Source organism: Amblyomma maculatum, chromosome 8, assembly GCF_055883805.1.
Source record: "Amblyomma maculatum isolate TAMU_Amacu chromosome 8, ASM5588380v1, whole genome shotgun sequence".
NCBI lineage: Eukaryota > Metazoa > Arthropoda > Arachnida > Ixodida > Ixodidae > Amblyomma > Amblyomma maculatum.
The window spans coordinates 68,731,924-68,747,783 of record NC_139351.1 but is presented as its reverse complement, the minus strand read 5'-3'; the positions used below and the strand labels follow the sequence as shown (position 1 = coordinate 68,747,783).

The 15,860-nt window shown below is 47.0% G+C and overlaps 1 protein-coding gene across 1 annotated transcript in view; it reads right to left on the bottom strand.

Moving 5' to 3' along the window:
* The window catches only part of LOC146181414 (uncharacterized), a 38,964-nt gene that overhangs the window by 22,942 nt on the left and 162 nt on the right, over nt 1-15,860 (bottom strand). Inside the window, exon 2 of the mRNA XM_084575785.1 lies at nt 930-1,133. Coding sequence (XP_084431911.1) covers nt 930-1,133 — 204 coding nt within the window. The remainder of the gene's footprint in view (nt 1-929; nt 1,134-15,860) is intronic.

The following is a 15,860-nucleotide window of genomic DNA, read 5'->3' as shown; positions in this document are numbered from 1 at the left end:
AAGCAAAAAGGAATGCGTATACCTTACGCCTGCGGTAATACGTGAGGGCAGACACATTTATAACCAACTTTATAATTATTTTTGATGCTTAGAGCAGAACTTTATTCCCTGCTCTTACGGAAGTCGATCTAACTAAGAATAGGCCAGATTAGGCAAGGGTTTAAATGTGCATTTGAAGATTGCGTTCTTATTATTTAACGATAATAAAAATATGGTTCTCAACGAACGAAACACACATTGAACTGTCCATTCCACAACTAGTAAACACTCCGTTAGTTATCATTTCATACCATGACAGGTAATAGGAAATAGGAAACTTCTGCCACATTCCTTATGCTTGTTATCTACTTCTTGTTTTCATTGCTGTATATACACTTTCAACTATTAAATTCAGCCGAGCTAAGAGCTCCATCGTGATGCTCGGTTACACCATCCGGACCACCCACAGTTGCGCGAGGAAAGCACACCTACAGAGGGAAGATTCTCCTTTTAAATCTTTGCCGTCTAACTTACGGTCGCCAAAATAGACTGGTCATGCTGGATTGCTGGATTGGTCACATAACAAACAACCTGCTACTTCTACCCGCACTGATGTAAAGTACACGTATGTACGCTTTCAGTGTATACATGCATATGTCGGCCACAGGTGTGCCTTAGGCACGATTTTTCTATCATTTACGGCATTTTCTCTCATTTCGAATAATATCCGAATTGACCAGTATAGGTCAGAATATATTATAATTAGAGAACACAGGACTATATTCTGATTTTCTGACTCAATTCTGATGGGGGAATTTTGACGGAAACATCAAAATTTTTCTATCAGAATATAAGTCAGTTCTTCAAATCCGTAACCACGCTTAAAGCCTTGCATACAACTGCGTGGCGTCACGGTCATGATACAACTCAAAAAGACAGCAGCCACTCACGACTTCTCCGAGATTCGCCGGCGCCGGCCGCAGTAGTAGGTCTGCTCAGTTGCACAGACGGCGGCTGGCTCTGGAAGTAGAGCTGGTTGTGTGAGCCGACGCTGTCTACCGACGTCACCAGGAAGGGGCTCTTGCGTGTCGGACCTGCTGCAGCCACGGGAACTGAAGGCGGGGGTCTGTAGGGCACCGGAGGCGCTTCTCTACCTGCATTGAGTGGGAAGCTTTCCACCAATTTCCGCCTCTTCATCATCTGGGGCTAGCACGTGAGAATACTGAGTGATTGCCGTTTACGGCTTGCGTGCGTGCGTGTGCGTGTGCGTGTGTGTGTGTGCGTGTGTGTGCGCGTGTGCGTGTGTGTGCGCGTGTGCGCGTGTGCGCGCGCGTGCGCGTGTGCGTGTGTGTGCATGTGTGCGTGTGCGTGTGTGTGTGTGCGCGCGTGTGCATGTGTGCGTGCGTGCGTGTGTGTGTGTGTGTGCGCGCGTATGCATGTGTGCGCGCGTGTGCATGTGCGTGCGCGTGTGCGCGTGTGCGCGTGCGTGTGTGTGTGTGTGTGTGCGCGCGTGTGCATGTGCGTGCGCGTGCGTGTGCGCGTGCGCGTGTGCGCGTGCGCGTGCGCGTGTGCGCGCGCGCGCGCGCGTGTGTGTGTGTGTGTGTGTGTGTGTGTGTGTGTGTGTGTGTGTGTGTGTGTGTGTGTGTGTGTGTGTGTGTGTGTGTGTGTGTGTGTGTGTGTGTGTGTGTGTGTGTGTGTGTGTGTGTGTGTGTGTGTGTGTGTGTGTGTGTGTGTGTGTGTGTGTGTGTGTGTGTGTGTGTGTGTGTGTGTGTGTGTGTGTGTGTGTGTGTGTGTGTGTGTGTGTGTGTGTGTGTGTGTGTGTGTGTGTGTGTGTGTGTGTGTGTGTGTGTGTGTGTGGCATACTGAAAGTAACTTCTGCTGTCCACATAGCAGATAAAACACACAGCGCACAGCAGAAATATTGAGTATCGTTATCGCAGTTACGAATGATTTCAGTCCTTTACTTGCAAGGCCCAATGCAGCTGCCCCCAGAGCCCGTTCGGTTAAGTTTAAATAAGAACATCACCACGTCCAGTGCCTTTAGCTTTTCGTAAACGGAACAAGCGATGCAACGAGAGTGTATTAGATTTCGCGGGCGCTGTATCCTTCCGCCAGGTTGCAAATCGTTTGCGGAAAAACATGCCGTCGTCAAAGGGCAGCCCAATCTGTTAGGCACACTGCCTTGTCCGCGGATTTACATAAGGTGCCCCTATAGCCTGTGGCGTCTCGTTCTCCTGCGAATAAAGGCATCCGGCTACATAGGCAGAAGTGCGCATGAGAGGGGCACAGCATTCCAAGAATGACGAACGGACCTCCTCGCATTTTTGTTAACTTCTATCAGTTTTCAGCACTCGGAAAAATCTGCGTGCTGGCTCTGTCATTTAGCGGTCTCCGTGTAGGCAGAAACAGCGGAATCCCTATTTCACCCTCCCGTCTGTATGTAGCGAGCCATCACCATGTCGCGTCACGAGACCGCTAGATAGGAGAGGAGAAAGGGTTTTTTTTTTCTCAGAGTCGAACCAGAAATATCGACATGGGTCACATGTAGATCTCTATGCATAATCCCTCGAAAAGTCAACTGCTGATGTATCCGAATTACAACGCAGGTGATCTTGACCGCACTCTCTCGCCGCCTCCTGTGGTGTGAAGGCCTGGAGCGAAAACGCAGACATTTGATGCGAAACCACAGGCACGGAAATTACGGGCGACAAACAAACCGTTCCGCCTTCTGTGGTAAACGCCATGTGATGACGTCACCAGAAAGACGCGGTGGGTTAGGGAAGAGCCCATGTGTTATTCTTGGCATGTGCAAATGTTAGCCACCAAGTCGGCCATGCCTCTTTAGTACCAGATAAGTCCGAAACCCTTCTTGAATAACCTCCTCCTTCAGAGGACCTTGTCTTGATGCTTTACAGCAAGACAACCCTGTCTGCTTATCACTCGCAAATTCAATCTATAAAATGTGAGCATAACAACATCTTGTCGTGTTCATCTGTGCGAAACCCTTCGCGATTTGCGGATGAAGGCACAAACCGCGGAGTCACTGCGGGGAAGATTACTTCTTCCACTTTACCTGCACGTACGTCGCGTGGAAATTACCGAATGCCGTGTTGTCCCATCACTGGTAGGCAAGCCGTGGAACACAGGAGGGCTAACACTCTCACTTCCGCAAAGACAAGCTACTATACTGTGCACTCTAGAAGGCTGCGTTGCCCTCTTCCCCATTTCACAAGTGCACACCTCAAGCTCCGCTTGAGCGGTCGCTTATTTGGCGAAGGGGACAACAGGAGTTCTAAAATAGCGACATCTGGCCAAAGCAGGACTGAGAAGACAGGCAGCCGCGACATTGAGAGAGCGCCAGGCGAACACCTCCTCGCATTAATCCGCTCCTCGCCCCATGTACCGAGAGATGAAGGCAGATGGCAATGGTCGCGCATCATCCAGTACCCGGCGCTCCTGGAAAACCCCAATAAATTACTACCTACGTTCCAGTGCCCTAATTCGCACTACCGCTGAATGAAATGTCATAAGAAAGGTAACGCCATGTGTGCGCTACGGAGGGCCTGGATTTCCCGGAAAATATTTCCGCATAGCTTCGCAGGGCAGATAGGAACCGGCACACATGGCGATCTGCATTTTTCTTACTTTAGTTTGTTTACAGCAGTCTTTGTCAAGCAGAGCTCCGCGGTAACCACGACAGCCCTCATCTCCAACCCCCCCCCCCCCCCCCCCCCCCCGCTAAGAAAAACAATTATAAAGGCCACGCGACAGCGTCAGCCTGGGCTAAACACAATTTCGCAACGTTAAAGGCATGGCTCAGAACGAAAACAAAACGCGAGAGGGAGCCAGATTTCTAATTTTGAGAGCACGCGTGAGACAGGAAGGATAGGCAGTATATACGGCGTTTATTGATGACGGAGTCGATAAAGCTCGAGCTCTGGCTGCCTTGCTAGTCATAGCTGCAGTGCAAAGCGTCTCGGGTGTCCGACGTGCGAGTTGCACGGTATTGAGTGGAGTCCAATCTCTTCTAGCGGCATGTGTGCCCCAGTCCCGGTGCGTTGTCTCCTCCCCACGTTGTCTCCTGGCCATGACGTGCTTGCTTATCAAGTACACGTTTTGAGAGGCCAGTTTATCCTTGACTCAATCCCAATTCCGCAATCTGCTCCCGGAAATTCGGAAGCAGTCCGCACAACTTCGCTCATCCTCACTATTCTCAAATGCCTCCCCCCACCCTTTCTCCCTGGTCTACAAGGTGGAGTATCAATCTTACTTTTCTGCGGACACATGACCCGTGCCTCAAGGGGAGCGAGCAAGGAAGGAGTAAAAGCGAAAAGAGAAAAAGAGATGACCTAGTGGAGGTTTGCGGAGTAATTTCAACCCAATGGAGATCTTTAACCTGTACTGACATCGCACAACACACGAGCGCCTCTCCGTTCCACCTCCATAGAAATTCAGCCACCGGCGGTCGCCTTCGGTCCGGGCACTTCGGTAGAGTAATTGGGCATCTTAACCAATGTGTCACCACGGCGGGCATTCTTCTTATGGAATGGTTCTCATTCTCTGTTTTATGGCACAGTAGCTTGTGCACCGTTCCATCTATTTATTCTGGTAAATTGGGACAAGGTGCTTCTTCGCCCCGTCTACCACAACAAAAACACTCAAGTTTAGAGAGTGGTGGGAGGCATAAATATAGTTCAATTTGCACGGCCCCTCATTCCTCGTGCTGTTTTCAGACATAGTCCAAGTGTAGTTAATGACGCTCTGCTAGGGATTTAAAGCCGGATCATGTATCATCCTTGCAGGCAAGGTGATTTAGACAAACCTATTAAGGGTTTGGCTGCACAAGAAACAAAAAAATGCCAAATATTAGCGGGAAAACAAAACGCATCACATTTTCGCGATATCTTTTAACATGCTTCATTACTGTAGGTGACTGCAGGGATGGCAAGTGTAATAGTGGGGTCATTTTTTTTATTTTTTTTCAAAATACGCAGCGGCAAAAGCAAAGCATGCATCTGATAGAAACCACTTAACCGCAGCTAAGGTTGCCATCTTAAGTTGCCCGGCGCTCAACCTATAGGTAGCTGAACTTGCGAATCCTACGCGTTGTCTACAGTCCGGGTTGCTGGAATAGTCAGGAAATTAAAATATGGCAGGCTTTCTTGATTCACGCTTCCTACGAAGTATTCAAAACGTTTTCAAACATTTTGAAGCCGTATTTGCAAATTTATACTTATTCCGAAGATGCACTTTTAACCTTCGATAATTTTTTTTTAAATCTTAGAGCATTCACACACAGCTAAGTGTTACTCGTTTTTTATATAGCGCGCACCTTTACGTACCGGTTATCTCTGGCCGTAGATTAGGAGCGCTGTATGAAGGGGACCAGGGACCTGGTTTTCTTATCCAGCCAGCGGGCGGGTGAAGATATTCGGATGGGCCCATGCTCAATGCTAGAAAGAAGCAACAAAACATAATAAAAACTGATTCTTACTTATTGTATTTCGCTCTTTACGGCATCACTTCTTTTTTAGTTTATTTATTTATTTATTGCTACAGAGAACAGTGGGGCACCAGGAAAAAAATGCCGCCGCTTGACAAGCTCCCGAGGCCCACAACATCCAGCTACAACGCCAACATTAGTGGCATGAAAACAAGTAAACCTAAGGCATAATTCACAACCTATGGATAAACAGCGAAAACACAAACTAATTGCGCGATATAGCACAAAGTACAAGTAGCATACGAAAATTCAGAGCATATATTGAAAGCTTTATTTAAACCTTTGTATACAGATATTATAACAATTTTACTGTAGTAACCATATTGACAAAGCAAGAAAAAGCGATTTTCTACAGACATGAACGAAGACAACATGATCATGGCGTACTGACGGGTGGCACTAAGCAATCAACGAGGCTACATATTTCGACCCTATATAATTACATGACAACGCCGAACTATGAAACAAAAATGCGTATCATATAGTGAAAGAAGATCCGCAAGTCAGCATTGCTGCATTTATTAATGTCAACGCCTGCATCAAGGAGGCAGTTGAGTAATGCGGGAACATAATATCTAATCATCTTGTATTCCGTAGATAGTTCGTGGCGTGTTAAACCTAGTGTTGTAGATGGCGTAGCGGGTATGCACTAGGAGCTCCAGTTTAGCGATTGGAGATATAGTTGAAATTTTCTCCCGTGTTTTTGTAGCGAAGGGACAGACATATATGATAGAGATTAAATATTCTCGTCACATTGCTATTGTAGAAAAGAGCTGCGGAAGGATAATCATAAGGTTGTTCGAAAATAAATCCTAATGCTTTCTTTTGAAAGAGATATACATTTTAAGGAGTGGTCTTTGAGCAGCTCCTCAAACTAGGTTGCACTAATGCAAATGTGACTTAAACAGCGTTTTAAACAGAAGCAGTTAAATTGAGGTCGCAAAAACATGGCGATACTGTTATAGCACGCCAGACACACGAGCAACTGTAAGGCATATATGATCTATATGTGTATTCTAGAGCAGTTTTTCAGCAAACCAGATTTTTAATGGTTTGAAGCCGTTAGCAATATCTATACCACTCGAGGCATAGCAACATTGTCTGGAGAAACTTAATATCTTTCCTTTCGGGCGAAAGAATATTGATTTCGTTTTTGAAACAGTTATATGCAGAGCATTACAGTGCACAAGCGCTGAAAGCGTGTTATTTGCAAGGATAATCAGGTCATCGGGTATGTAACCACTGAAGAATATGCTAGTGTCGTCCGCGTATATTATAAATTATGCATTCTTCTAATAGTGGCGATATCACTGATGAACAAATTACGCTCTCACAATCACGCAGGCGACGCATACTGGTGTAAGAAATATGTAAATATTATTCAGCAGAAACAACTAGTCTGAAATGGCACGCCAACAGTTCCGAGCATAATTAAAGGGGCTCAAACGACATACAAAAACTTAGCCTGCCACTCAAAAATAAAGACAACCGCCCATGGAATATACCCAACTCTGTGGAAAAAGTAGAAGCACGTGATAATGACAAAACTGGCTTATTAGAGGCTATCTAATTCTTTCAAATATTTCATTTTTATAAACCTTAACTGCAAAGCAGGCCGCATTAACCCTGCACCTAAATATAACAGTACCAGATTTATTGCAGAGAACAAACTCACTACATTTCAAAATAAGGCTGAATAACTATACGTATTCTAAATCACTTCCTAATGCGCTCAAAGCACCGAACAGGCCTTGATATTAACGAACTAAAGTTACTCTACTGCCAACCAGTTCGAAAACTGCTCGAGAGCAGCCACAGTGAGGATGGCATTGAGTACTGTTAAGAAGTGGACTAAAGCAATAATGACCAGTATAGTCTTTCGACACTTAAGGGGCAACCGAGGTCACCACACTTTCTCACACTGTAATGGATCTGCCTCCGGAAGTGAGCAAGTATTAATACGATTCACTATCACTGCAGGGTACAAAGCAAAGATTTTGGCAGGTGTACCATCCACCGAAAACACTGTTTATTCAACATAGATAACCACATCCACAAAGATTCCAAACCAGCAGGGCTGTCTCAGAGGATGTTCAAGCATCCTTTTTCCTCACCACCTCCCACCTCCTTTCTCTGGCCTCACTCATTTCCTTTATTTTATTCTGAGTACTTATAACGTCTTAGCCTCGCAACAGCTTTCCATGAAGTGTTTACTGTGATTTGAATTCCTTCCCTCTCACGACTGTCACGCAGTCAACCATAGCCTCTTACCGTTCTCTCTCTTCTTTTTCAATTGTCCACTTAGTTTCCTAGAATTAACGCCTGAAAGCGATTCGCACTATGATACGGGATATCATAATCGAGGGCTACAAAAATTTCGCCCACATGGCGTTCTCTAAAGTGCATTTACATCGCACAGCAACGGAGCCTGACTTTTCGTCTCCGTTGAATGGCCGCCGCCACTGGAATATGATCGCATTTTTTACCAGCCGACAGCCATAACCATTCAGCCATTGCCACGTGATGTCTTATTAATAATTTAAGTTTGAAACTGTTCATCGTATGCCCTCGAGCAATTAAATATGCGCTCTCTCCGTCCGCACATTTTTCCCCATGCAACTCAGCTTCTTGTTTAAGCTGTTTGGCCGGAGACCTGCCTTCATCGGATCGCTGAGTCTAGACCAGTATTTATAATGAATGGAAAGTAGCAGATGCAGTGCACTTGGCTTCTAGAATTAGAATTTTTACGGGCTCAATACGGCTCAAAAGCCCCTTTGTGGCGTGTAGGTTTGCGCAGCAGTCCTATGTGTTGATATTTGCGCTAGGTGATGTACTACAGGTGGAATATCTCCGAAAGCGCCAACATCGTTGCCACCACGCAAGCCCCTCGTTGCTCACTCATGTGCCAGTCGAGCTATATTGAATTTGTGAAGCAGGAGAATGCGGGAATCTCCATACACGAGAAGACTGGCGTTGTTCATCCCGCATAAAACTCCCCTTAACATGCACGCGCCCCGGCTGCAAAATAGAAAACTAGAAAGTGCTGTTTCCCGGATCTACCGATTTCTGAAAGTCGGTACATAAGTGAAAACGTGGGATGGCTTGCTTCGAAGTCGTTGATGTCGCATTGCGTTGTCGTTTTTTCTGGTCATCACCGACTGCACAAACAGCTAGACGTGCCCTTGGGCAGACTGGATTGTGCGAGTATGTTCTCTTTACTGCTAGTTTATCGATTCACGATACATCGGTGATTCGGCAGAGCTGTTATCAGACCTTATTCTATATTTGCTTCTGCTCTGCTATAAGACTCACATCTTGTTCTCTTGGACATGACCCGCGTCCTCAGCGACATCAGCACTTGTATGTTTACTATAGAACTTGAAGGACTCTTGTGTCTGTCAAAGGAACGCTGCTGTTAGCGCTTTCTTCTAAGCGCCGTGCCAAGGATTTAAAGAAAATTGCAGTGAGCCGTGACTGCCTAAAAAGGTACACAAAACTTTTATTAATGCAGTGTCTGCAAGCATAACACATCATTGCCTCCTAACACGAACCCTTCCTTATTCATGACGATATGTCCGACATTATGGTTCCGCGGAAAATGGTTCGTACACGAGTCGTGAAAAAAACCTTGGAACCATACCATGCCGCACCAGAGAGTTACATTGCGTACCGTGTGTTGCACCTGACACTAACGCGATATACAGTAGTAGGTATACAGTATGAAATGTAATTTATAATTGTTAAGCAAAATGCTATATTTAGCTTCTATATATTGCTATTCTTGATTTGGAAGGGTTCAATTCTAATGAAGAGGCTTGAAACACAGCACCTGCATCAGAAAACAACTGCCACCGATGGCTCCTGACACCGTTTCCCAGAATTTGCACCTTTGTGGACACCGAATGAAGACTGCTCCATTCAGTTTGGAAGGCTTTACTGAACTGCTCGGTCATGATCACTTTGATGCCAGCAATAGGACATGGTGCCGCAGGAGGCATTACTGGGCGCTGTCGTTTAAGATCGCCTTGAAGTACAGGGCATGGCAGCCGCCTAAACAGAGGGCCATACTGACCGTTGGCCGACACGGAACTTCTCGAGGAAACTGCCCTCGACGTGTTGCGGCTGTCAACAGGGGATTCCGAGGAGCTCTCTTCGGAAGAAGAACGCGGCGAAGAGAGGCAGCTTTCCTGCATTCTGCGGCCTCCTGCAAGAAGCGTCATCTATCAATCAAGATGGCGCTTAATTGGGTGGAAATGCAGAGCGCATTCAATTGATGACGACGGGAAGCAGTACAATCTCAACATTAGTCTCAGCTGTCGCGTAATGTTCCTGAGGCAGCCTTTATGGGAAATAATAAATGTTAATTCATGTGTGCTCAGCAAGTTTGTCTCTCGTCTTCACCACAAGGTCACCTTGTGCTTTGATTAACCATTAAGGCAGTGCAAATGAGCGTCAGGATAGAGAGCGTTCACTTTTTTGCACAACAAAAAGGTTTGCGTAGAGCAAAGCAATGCACTGCAATTTCACTCCGCCTAAACTCATCAGGACATGTGAAAGCAGTGTTTAGCGTTGTTTCGCGTAATATTAGCAAATTGATTTACTGGAAAGGAAAAGCGCAGTATATGTCACTCTTGTTCTGTGGACATCTGAACCGCGCCATAAGGGAAAGTAAGGAAGGTGGGAGGTAAAATGAAAATAAAAAGGGAGGGGCCATTGCGGAGGGCTACGGAATAAAGGTAAAGTGAAAATAAAAAAGGAGGGGCCATTGCGGAGGGCTACGGAGTAATTTCTACCAACTGGGTAGCTAATGTTCATTGACATAGCACAGCAGAAGGACGCCTCAACGTTTCGCCCCATTGAACCATAACCACTGCGCCATCGCGGTAGGGCTACCGCATATATTTGGTTTGGTTTTGAGGAAAAGGCAGACACAATACCTTCCTCAGTACCCTGTGGAGACCTACGTTTGCAGTTATGAGCATTGAATTGGAGATATGTCCTCGTCTTTACTTTTATCGCCAACTAGCCTCGAACTTGACATGCATATGGATTCAAAATGGGAAGGGAAATAGTACGACTCCTGGTATACGCTGCTCAGTTATTGCTTGTACCATATTACAAAGTATACAACGCTCAAGAGGAAAGTATACAACAGTTGCATCTTGCCTGTACTCACCTATGGGGCTGAAGCGTGGAGGCTAACCAAGAGAGTTCTACTTAAGTTGAGGACAACCCAGAGGGCTATGGAACGAAAAATGGTAGGGGTAACATTAAGAGATAGAAAGCGTGCAGAGTGGGTCAGAGAAATAACTCAAGTTACCGACATTCTAGTAGAAATTAAGAAGAAGAAATGGACATGGGCAGGACATGTAGTGCGAAGAGAGGATAACCGATGGTCGCTGAGGGTAACAAACTGGATTCCAAGGGAAGCGAAGCGTAGCAGGGGGCGGCAGAAAGTTAGGTGGGCGGATGAGATTAAGAAGTTCGCAGGGGTCAAGTGGATGCAGCTAGCACAGAACCGGGTTAAGTGGAGAAATATGGGAGAGGCCTTCGCCCTGCAGTGGGTATAATCAGGCTGATGATGATGATGATGATGATGATGATGATGATGATGATGATGATGATGATGATGATGATATTACAAAACTATAGTTTCCCTGCGCGAGGTAAAGCCAAGGTCGTCGTGTACTTCCGATGACCTTCAAGAAGCTTGCAGGTCAAGTTGAAACTTAAGCCACAGCCATGTGGGGTACCTTTGTTCCCATCAAAGGTTAAGGCCATCAAAGGTCAAGATCATAGTCGAAGGACAACTGACGTGGGAAGTAGCTTAACGCGTAAGCAGCTGTGTGGCGAGGTACATGATCGCTGACGTCAATCTCGAGCATATAAAGAGGCGCGGCGCGCCTCGTTGACTCCGAGAAGGGTGCGAGTTCCTGGCCCTACGGGGCTGGGACGGTAGGTCAACGCCGCTAGCGGCGGGGGCTAGCCAGCCACCGATTTTTATCTGTTGTAGGCCGTCATTGCACCCGCCACCGCTTCGGTGGTGGTGGACGACGGCTGTTGTTGCGGCGCGCGTCTTTCTCTCCCTTTTCTTTTCTTTCTTGCCTACTTGCGAAACGAAGTGGCGTCCGTGTGCTGTGCGATGTCAGCGCACGTTAAAGATCCCCAGGTGGTCGAAATTACTCCGTAGCCTCCATTACGGCTCCTCTTTCTCTCTTTCCACTTTCACTCCCATCTTCCTCCCTTCCCTTACGGCGCGGTTGCGGTGTCCACAGAAATCAAGTGAGACAGTTACCGTGCCTTTCCCTTCCTATAAATAAATTTTTTCTCGCAGCGGAGGTGGCTCAGCTACAGAGCCAGTAGCAGGCCCGTGCATTTTCGTTTCCTTCTTCCTAGAGCCGCAACAACAATAACAGCGGCCAGAACCGCGCCATGGATTCGGAGGAAGAGTGAGAAGCCGTGCTCTTTACGATCGTCAGGTGGCTGCATCTGACGATCCGAAGGACATTGCGTTGCGAGCTGAACGTTTGCGGAGGAGAAGAGAAGGGGCTAAAGTCAAAAGAGCGGCGAAATGACGGAACAACGTGAGGAGCGTCTTACGAAACGCCGCCGAGAGGATGCTGCAAGGCGTGAGCGACGAGCATCACAGATGTCCGCCGGCGCCCCCGTCGCATCGACGCTTCTCCCCCAACACCGACAGCGGAGCTATCGTTTCACATTAGGGTTACCCGAAGCTAAACCACAGTCCACTTTTGATGTGCAATCACTTTATAGTTGTCTTGCCCTTTCCTCTTAAAATGTTAAGCTTCAGCGGACAGGACTCGGACTCGGAAGGCCTTCGCCACAAGCACAACAAAGTTGACATATCGATTTTGAAAAAAGATCTCGAAAACTTCGCGCTTGATTTCACATGAAAACAGGGATGCAGTCGTTTTTTGCGCTGCATTTCAGTTTCATACCATTTCGCTTCACAGCTATCATTCACTAGGCAGTGAAGTTGGAGGTTGACTGTGCCAAGCATTCAATCCGACATCATCATCAAACGTTCACAGAGAAGCGAGTCAGAAAAAGCGCCTTCCTTGCACAAAACCCACCTCATTAATAATACAGCTGTAAACTCCCGAATTAAAAGGGCTATGTCTGTTGCCCTTACTCATAAGACGAATTGTAAGCGCCCCTTTCTTTTCTCCACGCACTTCAAGGTCACCCGCGAAGCAAGAACGTATTTCGTTTTTAAAATGGCACAGCAGAATGCGAACGCACATATGAGCATTAGTGATGGCTATGACAAATGTTAGGTGGAAAACGTATTTTCTGTTTCTATCAAACCGGACATATTCGGCAGTAAATTGCACCGATTGAGCCTCGTCTGTTAGAAACTACTATCATATGTCCACCGATGTTCGTCAGATTCTAAGGAATAAGCGAACGAAGCGGAGAAATTTCACCCCTCGCGGCATATCTTGAAGCTGCCGATAGCATCGCGTACTATTCGCGAATACTTTAGTGCTGTGATATTAGATTTAAGAGCATCCCTCACCCTCTAAAGCATTTTATACATTGCCGATATCCCTCCAACGGCCTTGGGTAATGTCGGCAAGTATTTTAAGCTCCGGCGAAAAGGGGATTTCCTTTCTATTTTTCATGGCAACCTAGCGTAGACTGTTGTCACCCTGCGCATAAAGCGCTGCCCTCGAGGAGACTGAATCATTCACTCCTAATTTCAGCATCTCTTCCATGCTTTCTATTGTTCACCCAGCTGAATGTTTCACGCACTCTCGACTTGAAAACTCCAGTGTCTGGAAGCCAAGCATTGTAACTGTGCCTTTGATCAGCCCGGTAGGAGGCTTATACAGAACAGCATCGTATACTTGCAAGTATGCAGCCTGTTCATAAGCATGTTGTGTCCACAAAGAATAAATGAAAAATGATCGGTCGGTAATTTGGTGTGGTTAAAGCAAAACTTTCTTCTGCTTTGTGGCTTCGGCATTGAGATGTCTGCCATATTACCGGTGGGAAAATTAAGATGAGTAGGAACTCACATTATTCTGTCAGCAGCTAAGGTATTATGCATCGAAGGCTTCACACCGACTACGATCCTACAACTCTAAAAGCTAATTTATTAAGACAAAAAGAAAAATGCAGTACCCAACATAATCCGAGCAGCCGACTGTGATGATGTTTCGAGAACCTAGAACAGCGAAGTATTTCCTCTAAACCTGTGCCACTAAACAGCTATATCGCTTTAACATTGGCAACGCATAGTGGGTCTTCTATTTTCGTTAACCACATTTCTGACTGAAGACGAATTAAAAGCAAAAATAATTCTAGTGCGCTATGGGCTCAACATTGTTTCAAACGCAAAAACAACATCATGTGAGAGACCTGCCATCGGCCTTCGCATTGCTCCCTGAGGCAACGAAGACGAGCTCGAAGAGGCGCTACTCCTATTTTCCGCATTGCACTGCATAGAGCCACACAGCAGCCGTAGTTGCACGTGTCTTAGAGCCGCCATCGGCAAAGCAGACCTCGATAAATACGCGCTTACCGGGCATTGTTCCCAACGTCGAAGCGGAGCAGGAATTACGGTCGACCGTTTCGGATATCACAGCCCGAGCACGAGCGGCTGATGCGGTGCCAGAGCGTGCCCAAACGTATGCCGTATGCGCGCCTCGACAGCTGCGAAGAAGACAAAATTGAAGTGGAACACGGAATCGCGATGAAAGAAGATGAAAATGATATGGGCATACTTCACTTCACTTCACTTTAATACCTTACTTAGGCATAATTTAATAGTTAGGCATAATTAGGCCAAAAACAGTGCGAAAGCGTAGCAATTTTCCGGTTAAAAAGGGAGTTTATAACACCCAAATTGCGGTCCCCCTCCAGCCATGCAGCCTGTTCTTCGAATGTTACAGTTGCTCGTACCATCTTCATTCTCTCACATTATATCTTCATCTTGTCGTCTGGCCGCCCCTTTAGCTTTCACTGACTAGGCTTAACGGTTTTCGTGTCGGTTCAATATTCAGAGCTTAGAACAAATATTAAGAAAAAATGAAACATCGTTGTTTCACTACATACATTTGGAGGTACGTAGGTTGTGGTGTCACGTTCATTTCGGATGCAAAGAAGAGGAAACCTGTATCACACGAAGGTTCGTTAATGACGCCGTACGAGGAATATGGCACGCTAGGATAGGATAGAAAATACGTTAGTTTCTCTAGGAAGGTCTTGTGCTAGTAGCAGAAGAGGTCCATCTTCCGTCTTCTCACAGGGTCGGTGCCCCTATTCCAGGGCTCCGCTGAGCTTCGCTGCTCGCTGGGCGTGCTGGATTAGACCTAGTTGGCAATCCAGATCGCCACTGGAGAGCCCGCTCTCCCACATTCCGCACTCGGGTCTTTACGAAAGCTATCGTTATTTCTACATTGCCACGTGATGTGGTATAACTAAGGTTTGCTACCACACCATGGGCAGGTGTCCCGATATTGTGACGGGTACATTTTGCTTAAGATATGCAGGTTAGGGAAAGTTCCTGTCTGCAGTCTTCGCCAGCACACTGCCTCTTGTTGTTTTAGATCCCGATGAGGCGGCGGATAACGGATCCGTACCCTTATAGTAGTTCAGAATGTCAGTACGTAGGGCCGACTCGCTCGGGTAGATCGTCCGATTGGGAGGAAGCTCGGCTCGTGTACCCTCGAGCTACCTCATCGGCGCGTTCGTTCCCCGCTATGTCGGTGTGTCCTGGCACCCAATAGATGTAGATCACGCGACTGAGTACCAGGCTCTGAACCAGGCGCAGGGTATCCCCCTCTCGCATACCGCTCCGCTTCTGCGACACACGCGTGATCATCCTGGCGACCTGAGTTGTCGATTGCTTGAGAAGGCCGAGCGTATGGCCGCATCGCTGATTGCTCTGAAGCCACATTCCTAAGACTCTTATCTTGTCTCGTTCGGGAAGTAGCTGTCCTTCGAGGGAGACATTGAGGGTTCCTTCTTTGTGTTTCACTTTGTGAACTCGCAGGAGTTCAGATTTTTCTGGGGAGCAGGCGAGACCTCGTGCACGGACATATTCTTCCACGCAGGTGGCCGCTGCTTGCAGTCGTTCTTCTATCTGGCCGAGCGACCCGGAGGTAACCCAAACCGTGAAGTCGTCAGCGTACATGGCGTGCTGTATGCTTTCGATCTTCTCAAGTTGTCTAGCGAGTCCGATCATATCCACGTTGAAAAGTAGTAGTGAGATGAGGGACCCTTGAGGTGTGCCTTTATTGGGGGTCGAGAATTTATCGCTGCGAAGGTCTCTGAGCTCAACCGCTGCAGTTCGGTTGGAGAGAAAGGCTTTCACATAGCTGTGAATCTTATCGCCACAGTGGAGGTTGTC